Below are 8,626 nucleotides of genomic sequence, written 5' to 3' on the forward strand. Positions count from 1 at the left end.
AACACAAAACTTATAGAGACTTTTTCAAGACTTTAGAGAATAGAAAACAATATATATTTCGTAATTTGCAATTACATATTAATTTCAAAATCTTTGAGGTGGAAAATTAAAAGAATAAAGTTTAAGGTATTTCCAATCCATTAATATATATATATATAATTTATTTATTGGCAAAGTGTCAAAACCAAAATGGTACTATATATTATAATATTTCTTATTTTCCTTTTCCAAAATGTTTAATATGAATTAAATGATTTCCCCAATAACTGCCAACATTACAACTAAGTAACAGGCTGGCCTGAAACTGAAGCTGACACGTGGCAGTCAGAAAAATAAAAAAAAAACAATATAGACAAATTTCATAAAAAGCTTTCTTTTTTAAAGAAACGTTAAATTCATTGCATTATTTTTTATTTTTACTCCATTTTTAATTTGGACGATTGGAAAGAGAAAGACTTTAAATAAATTCCTTTTTTTCCTTCTTTTAAAATAATTATTTTAAACAAAAAAATTATCTCCTTACTATTGTTAGTCGAGTAACTATTAAAATAAAAATCGAATAAAACTAAAATATATTCGACTTTGGTAACTCATTTGTGAAACAAGGTATATTCCCAAAGCATCTAGTTTAGTATGTATTGAAGAGTACTTAAAGGTATATTAAAAATTAAATAATTTTTTATTTTTTTTATTGCACTATTGTTATACCTTGTTCTCACTCATTCATCACATTCTCATCCCACTCTCTAATTGCACCCTATTGTTTTTTTTTTTTTTAAACTAATTTTAAAAAATAAAATAAACAAAATAAATAATGAAACGATACTACTTTTTTTTAATCTGAAATTTATTATTTTCATTTATTTAATTTCTCATCTTGATGACGTCATAAACGAGTTAAATGCACGTTTTTTTGACTCCGCTCCCGAGTATAAAAGGGGGAAGGTGGGCTTGGAGGACCTCGTCGTGGTCTTCCTCTTCCCGTCTTCCTCGCGGCCAGCGGAGACATCGGCGCTCTTTCTCCGGGACTCGCGTCGCCCTGCCGGGATTCCGAAGGAGGAGAAGTCCTTTTGGTGAGATATTGACCTCCTTCTTCCATCGTGCCCTGCTTGTTATTTCGCCGTTCTTTTCCCGCTGTTTCTCGCTTCGAATCGCGGCGAGTTCTCGATCTTTTTTCCTTGGAGGGGGGTTCGTGGAGTTCCAGGGATTGGATCTGGAGGATAAATGCAGAAAGCGTGCAGCTTTAGGTTTGTTGTCTCTTTTATTGGCACAGATCTGGCGAGCTTAGGTTTGAGATCTCTGTGCTTCTGCGATGATTAGGGGTTAGAGTGCCCACAATTTTATTATCTGAATGTTCGTATGAAATTTCTACGAAATTTTAGTTGTCAATCTCTTAGATAAGATCTGATTGAGTTTTTTTTCCCCTTTTCATTTATTTTTCTCCGGTATTTCTTTCTCGAGCTCCTCTTGTAAGAGGGCGCAAGTTTCTGAAAGGATTAATAAATTTGGTTTGCGTTTTTGGTCTTCAGATCTTCCAGCTGGTCAATAGGAGCAAAGCAGTAAAACACCATGAAGGCGTTGATCCTTGTTGGGGGATTTGGCACCCGCCTCCGACCTTTGACACTCAGTTTCCCAAAGCCACTCGTTGATTTTGCCAACAAACCAATGATCCTCCATCAGGTAAGTGCTTTTTTTGGTCCCTTGTCATGTTGTTGCATAGAGGCAAGTGAAGTGGATATGATATCAACAAAAAGTACGAACAAGAACATTTATTCTCTCTAGAACTCTATGAAAAAAAGAACTCTCCATGAGCTTTCGGAAAAAAATTCGCAGCTATTTATAGCAAAAACTTAACCATGTTGCTTGCTACTTACATAAATGCAGATATGAGATATCGTGTGATAAAGTCTTTTTGGTGATACTTAAGAAGTTGCTTTAAACGTATTACTCTTCTAAAATCTTTAAGGATGTTACTGGTTGCATTAGGGCAGAGAAAGGATGCTGGGATGATTGTGAAAATCGACAATTATTTTACCTTTCAATTATTTTACTGACATTTTTTTGTCAATGTCTGGGATTCAGTTTGCTTGTTTGGTTAATTTTGTAATGCTGTAAGTAAATCTTTTATCATCTTAAAGTTTCCTCTTACTCCTTTTCTTACATAAGTTTTCTTTCTGAATCATTCTTTTGAACAACAAAGGAATTGGTATGCTTGTGCCTTGTATTTTGTAGAGTTTCGGTATCATTCTTGTGAAATGATGCATCTTTATGGTTTTATTTCTTCAATTATTGTTCAGATTGAAGCTCTTAAGGATGTCGGCGTAACTGAAGTCATCTTGGCCATCAATTATCAACCTGAGGTATGAGGAACCATTGATCTATCATGTTCCCAAGAGACTGAACTAATACCTATTCTGGTGTCTCTCATTTTTGTCATTGTTTAGGTTATGCTTAGTTTTCTTAGGGATTTTGAGGATAAGCTTGGAATTAAAATCACATGTTCGCAAGAGACTGAACCACTTGGCACGGCTGGTCCCTTGGCTCTAGCAAAAAATAAGCTAGTAGATGGTTCCGGCGAGCCCTTCTTTGTCCTCAACAGCGATGTCATTAGTGAATACCCATTTGCTGAACTAATTCGGTTCCATAGATCACATGGTGGCGAGGCAACAATAATGGTTACCAAGGTACAACACTCTGTCACTCATTCTTTTGCTCTGTGCTAGTAGCCTGACATTTTCTACTTGATAGGTTGATGAGCCATCCAAATATGGTGTTGTTGTTATGGATGAGGAAAGTGGGAGGGTTGATAGATTCATGGAGAAGCCAAAAATTTTCGTAGGAAACAAGATCAATGCAGGGATTTACTTGCTGAATCCATCTGTGTTAGATCGTATTGAGCTGCGACCAACCTCCATTGAAAAGGAAGTCTTTCCGAAAATTGCATCAGAGAAACTGCTCTATGCCATGGTCTTACCAGGTTTCTGGATGGACATCGGGCAGCCCAAGGACTACATCACAGGCCTACGTCTGTATCTGGACTCTCTGCGGAAGAAGGCATCGACTAAGTTAGCTGCCGGTCCTCATATCATAGGGAATGTTCTGATCCATGAGACTGCTGTGATCGGACAAGGATGCCTCATCGGGCCAGATGTTGCCATTGGTCCTGGGTGCGTGATCGAGTCCGGAGTCAGGCTGTCGAGGTGCACGGTGATGAGAGGTGTTCGCATCAAGAAGCACACATGCGTCTCCAGCAGTATCATCGGCTGGCACTCAACAGTAGGGCAGTGGGCACGGATTGAAAACATGACCATCCTGGGGGAGGACGTCCACATCTCCGACGAGGTATACAGCAACGGAGGGGTTGTTCTCCCACACAAAGAAATCAAATCCAGCATCTTGAAGCCTGAGATAGTCATGTGACAAGGGAAGAGTGACCTGCTTCTTGGTGTTACACTACACTACGCTTTGCAATTGTCAGCGTTAATGTTGTTGTTTCCGTTTGTCGACTAGTTGTGCCCCTCAGTTTTAATGTTGGACTGTAGATATAATGGCAGTAATTGTAGCAGCAGAACCTCTGGATGTCCTCATTAGGGAGGGTGTGTTTCCCTGTGTTTTTGGTTCGCCTCTGCATTCTGTAATCAAATAATGCATTGAGTAATCAAATAAGATATTTATCGTCAAGTTTCTTGATTCTGTTGGTTGAATTGATTTTCGATTTGTTACATGTTGACCACTAAAAATGTTTTGGTGCACTTTCTATTTTGAGCCGTGTCAATGTTCAAATCATGTCAATATTTCAATCTGAAAAAGATACAAGGGAAAAGACTTTCATCTCAAAAGGGAAAAGACTCGCGAACAGAAAGCCCTATACTGAATCCTGCGTGGAAAGATTCATTTACAGGTATGATTCATTGTATCATTCAGCGAACACTTCATCTCCAAGGCAAAACAGCCATCAACAGAAAGATCCAAACTGAATCCTACGTGGAAAGATGCACTTAGGTACAATTCCTTAATGAATATTTATAAAAATTTGGCATCCATGTATACAAGGTGACAACTTGGCAGTCGAAGTCACAAGAAATGCGCCCGAGCAAAGAATATATGAAACAAAAAGATGAAGTGGTAAAGCTTAACAAGCCTAAACATGTCGTACTCATAAGCGGAGTTACATCCATCCTTCTATCATGCAATGCAGATGAGAACATTTTTACCCAAGTGATCACAGCTCACTGTAATTGCGCCACACTGAGCGAAACTCCTCGCGGAATGTATTGAGGCGCGCTTTCAGGTTGGGTACTCGGAAGCTTGCATGAAGTATCGTTGCTGCAGAAGGCACCCAAACAGTGAGATTTCATTTCATTATATGAATATCTTTAGCAGATGTGTGTAATACACAGACGGGTACCGAGAAGCCCAATGGCGAGTGCCCACAGTACAGTTAAGAGGTTGCAGGATGTCAACCAGAGGATGCAGCTAGCTGAATTAAGAGGTTAGAGTCGTAGCAGGGAATCATTTTGTACATTGAATGATAAAAATATATTCCTAGACTTACCAGCTGAAGATATCAAGACAAACACCCAACGGGGCTGACCACATATATGGATTGCTCTTTTCCTCGATGGCCGTCCACGAATTACGGGCCTATGGATATAATGCCATTATGTAATGGTCTCAAAAGAAAGAGATAAAAATCAGGGAATATTAGCATAGTTCTTACGCAATAGGCGGCCTCAACTTTGCAGCTAACTGAGGAGAAAACTGTCTGACAGACCTTGTGACTTTCTCGTTAAAGGTAACTGCAAAGCTGTGAATGCCATTCCACTTAAAAAAGATAGCATGGCAGAATTCCTCTACACAGGAAACTGAAGATGTATATGAAATGAGGCTGAAGGAATCAAAGCTAGTTTTCAAACGTGTTGTGTTCGCTTTTGTTTTGCAGTATGCAAAAATATCTAATGGGCAAACAATTTTATAATAGTACAGAAATTATAAATGTAGTTTAATATACTTGTGCAAAACTACTACTCCACCGTCACAAAAAGAAAGAAGACACACCAAAATAGAAATTCTCTCATAAGAATTCATTTACTCTAAGGAGAATGATTGATTCGGAATGTAGATCACAAATCCTCCATAAGACATCAAACCCAAAATAATTTAAATGTCCATCAAAACAAGCTTGTCGCATAACAATGATAATGATCAAAATTAGTTTTTTAATGTTCAGTTCACAACTTAGAAAATTTGTTCAAATCTTTAGGTCATAGATTGCTCCAACAGTTGTAAAATATTATTCAGAATTTCAGACTACTGAAATTTCAGTAAAAAATCAAGTTCCTGATCACTCGATAAAAATGTCAGTTGCTAAAAGGGCATATTATATGTTTCCTAAAGTAGAGGCCCATTGATCAAATGCAAAGATTTCTTTTGCAACCAGGACCATAGATAGATTCACAAATTAAAAAAACACCTCTAAGCTTCTAGAGCTCTTTAGCAACAGCAGTGAAGCTAGGACATGCTTTTGCATACTGGTCGATTGATTTCTATGCTTATTTCTAATATCAGTAGGAGCAGAAGGAATCACTACATTTTTTTTCTCTCATGAAGCCATGTATAGTTCATAATACAAACAGAAGCAACATTTCTGATCTTTTATTCTAATTCCATCTTATTATATGCAACTGGTCAAACCATTAGTCATGCAAGAGATGTTAGATAGGAAATTGACCTGAATTTCACTATAGGGTCTGATCAAGGAGTTAAATGTGCTTATATGGAAGGATTAGCATCTGGTGCACAATCTCTTGGCTAATTGAGCTTCAGATACTACATTTTTCTAGTTATCACTAATTTTAACTGGGCAACACCCAACTATTTTTTCAAACTAGTTCATGTTTATATAAGCATACTATGACAAAACGGCATGAAGCTTTTTTTTTTTTATTTCCGGACTTCGCCCGACTAATCTTGAAGGTAGGTGATCTTCCCCTTGGTTTGCCTACCAAGTAAATTCGGAATATAACTTATGTACACTCAGAAATCGACCTCCAAAAGATTTGTCTGATTTGAGATGTGAGCCCTAATCCTCTGAGTGTTTTACCACTATAACACACCCATGGGGGTGGTAGTAAGCCCATGAAAGATCCGATGGAGAACTGAGCTTTTAAATTTTATTTTGATGTTCAATGAAAGATTATCTTAGATTGTGAGGTACCAAAAATTCAATTGTGAAATAGAATAGGAAACTATGTTAATTAAAGAACCATATTTTCATCTACTTAATAGCTACTACATGAAAGCATCCAAAAGACTAGTATCTAGTCTAGTTCATCATGAAGATATAATGTTCAAGTTAAAAAAAAATGAAGAAATCTTTATGGCATACTTAATCTACATGCAAATTCAATGTGATTTTAGTACCCAATGTCGAGGCATGTTAGATGATCAAGGTGACACATACAATAAAATCTCTTTATCTGATTCCCTCTTTTCGGCAAGTGACCAACCAATTAACCGTGTGCAATATGTTTGATGGAAAATGGGCCTGAATTTTACTACAGAAAAGAAAAAGGAAACGGTCTGATGGAACACTCGCATGTGATTAAGGCAAAAGGTGGAATACTGAATTTCAGTTCCTTAGGCGGAAGATGAAACATTTGAGCTAAACTTCCTGTCATGGGAATAGTCGAGCACCTTGTACAATCAAGTGATACCAAGGATTGGCTGCTGTGAACATGGAGAACTAATATGATGCATCAAATGTTCTCATCTCGATCATCTTCTATAGGTTGACAACTAGACAGATAAATAGAAGATGCCACTTTTACTTATTTTCTGATAAACAAAACTCTGGTATGACAAAGTTCGGTGTCTACTGGCATGGTTCCAAAGCAATTTATTTATAGGCAGAGACTTACCTATCATTTAACAGAGAGATGCTTAAACCAGTCAGAATGGCTGACACAATAGCAAGAGGCTTCAGAAGAAATCCCACCGCTGCAGTAAGAAGTTCAGAAAGGGGAATATTAGGAGGGGCAAAATAACACATTCGGTAACTCTAGAACAGAAAGTATAGGAACGACCTAACTAATTTTCTTACCAAGAACGAAAAGGATCAGAATGAAGTAGTTCGTCCTGTAGCTGCAAAAGAAATTTAGCATAACAACATTATATTTCAGAATCTTAACGGGTAAGGGAGAGTATTAACTAGATTTCCAAAAAAAAAATCCAAAGGGAAGAACTCGACGATCAATTAAACATTCAGGCGATCTTACTAGTAAAGGTTGCACTTTAATCGACTGCTCCATTTGGAGTGGGATCTGGGGAAGGTGAATCGGGCGAAGAACTCCGAAATGGGGCGCGGGGGAGCGGACCAATCCACTTCCCGAAGGGCGTCGACGAGGTCCTCTGTGGTCACGTTTCCCCAATCCATGCCGCTCTCCTCCGACCTCGCTCTGGATCGGAACCCTAGAAATGGAGCACGAAACGGAAGTCCCGAAACCGATCAATTTGGGGAAAGACGACAAATGGCCGCAAGTAAAAATGTGTCGTGGTGGCAGACAAACAATTCCGAAACAACGTGGGGTATTTTGAAAATTTTTATAAACGTGAGGGCCAAGGTGAAAATTGGAAAATAAAAAAATGATTTATCTTATTTTAGCCCTAATTTAAAATCTTGAATCATTCTGATATTTTAATTTTTGATTAGAATGATATTATTTTAATGTAATATAAGGATAAATAAATAAATATTATCATATTGAGTGTCGACATATTTGACAGTTTTATTGTATGAGATTTCAAATAATGATTATAGTAATGTTATATCAAAAATATTTATTATTCAATTTAATCAAAATTATTCTAATTTAACTAAAACGGCTCTACCTTAATCAAAAATATTCTAACATTATAGCGATTTTACACATATAATATTTTTTTATTATCAAAAGTGCTATAATTTAAAACGGTTTAACAAAAATTACTTGTAATAATTTTATCAAAACTACTAAATAATATAGTAATGAGAGCATTTTAAAAATAAAAAGTATGATGAAGTATATTTTTAATAATATTTAAAAATAAACCATCAAAATATAATTTCAAATATAGTGGATAAAGAATTTGAATATCATTCCAGAGAAGACGAAGGTCAGCTAGGGCTAGATGTTAAAACAAATTTAATTCCAAGTGGGAGTAGGTTGGTGTTAACGAACTCTAATGGAGGAAGTAAAGAGAGGATTAAAGGTGTACATGAATCAAATTGGAGGATTAAAGGTATACATGTGTTAAATATCAAAACTAGTTGGACTCATTTGTAAATAAGCCTAATGGTTTATGGGTTATAAGACTATTGGGTTAGTGTTTGGCTTGGATCCGAACTCGTTAAGAACCAATAAGAAGCTACAGTAGCCTCGGTTCTTCCGCCTCTCCCGATCGCCGAACCACGCCTCCGCGAGATCTGAGCTCCGCACGCCGTTCGCGATCCGGAGCTGCTGCAGCCACCGATCTGCTCGCTTCTTCTTCTTCTTCTTCGATCACGGCGAAGGTGGTTTCAGCGTCGTTCGTCATCTGTCCGTGAGGTAGCTATGGGCGTCGGCATGTGGTGGACAGGCTGAGCAGC

General features: G+C 37.4%; 2 protein-coding genes across 2 annotated transcripts; one reads left to right on the forward strand and one right to left on the reverse strand.

Moving 5' to 3' along the window:
- Positions 1-972: 972 nt before the first annotated feature.
- On the forward strand, positions 973-3,681 carry LOC141841363 (putative mannose-1-phosphate guanylyltransferase 1). The gene is made up of 5 exons (XM_074729523.1): positions 973-1,073; positions 1,530-1,680; positions 2,298-2,360; positions 2,445-2,684; positions 2,749-3,681. The coding sequence occupies exons 2-5, from the start codon at positions 1,570-1,572 to the stop codon at positions 3,418-3,420; spliced, it is 1,086 nt and encodes a 361-aa protein (XP_074585624.1). The 5' UTR covers positions 973-1,073; positions 1,530-1,569; the 3' UTR covers positions 3,421-3,681.
- A 317-nt stretch (positions 3,682-3,998) lies between these two features.
- On the reverse strand, positions 3,999-7,518 carry LOC141840612 (PRA1 family protein A1-like). The gene is made up of 7 exons (XM_074728652.1): positions 7,278-7,518; positions 7,103-7,143; positions 6,921-6,999; positions 4,721-4,807; positions 4,556-4,644; positions 4,409-4,480; positions 3,999-4,326 (listed from the first exon to the last, which is right to left on the reverse strand). The coding sequence occupies exons 1-7, from the start codon at positions 7,433-7,435 to the stop codon at positions 4,223-4,225; spliced, it is 630 nt and encodes a 209-aa protein (XP_074584753.1). The 5' UTR covers positions 7,436-7,518; the 3' UTR covers positions 3,999-4,222.
- Positions 7,519-8,626: the final 1,108 nt, after the last annotated feature.

The sequence above is a fragment of the Curcuma longa genome, chromosome 11 (assembly GCF_044706935.1).
Source record: "Curcuma longa cultivar G26 ecotype Majalengka, Jawa Barat chromosome 11, ITB_CL_G26_1.1, whole genome shotgun sequence".
NCBI lineage: Eukaryota > Viridiplantae > Streptophyta > Magnoliopsida > Zingiberales > Zingiberaceae > Curcuma > Curcuma longa.

Excerpts from the sequence above, each read along its gene's own strand:
- LOC141841363 (XM_074729523.1), top strand. The coding sequence starts at position 1,570 with ATGAAGGCGTTGATCCTTGTTGGGGGATTTGGCACCCGCCTCCGACCT. Across the intron at positions 1,681-2,297 it reads AACCAATGATCCTCCATCAG|ATTGAAGCTCTTAAGGATGT; the intron begins GTAAGTGCTTTT and ends ATTATTGTTCAG. Across the intron at positions 2,685-2,748 it reads CAACAATAATGGTTACCAAG|GTTGATGAGCCATCCAAATA; the intron begins GTACAACACTCT and ends TCTACTTGATAG.
- LOC141840612 (XM_074728652.1), bottom strand. The coding sequence starts at position 7,435 with ATGGATTGGGGAAACGTGACCACAGAGGACCTCGTCGACGCCCTTCGG. Across the intron at positions 7,000-7,102 it reads TCTGATCCTTTTCGTTCTTG|CGGTGGGATTTCTTCTGAAG; the intron begins GTAAGAAAATTA and ends TTCTTACTGCAG. Across the intron at positions 4,645-4,720 it reads AAGTTGAGGCCGCCTATTGC|GCCCGTAATTCGTGGACGGC; the intron begins GTAAGAACTATG and ends TTATATCCATAG.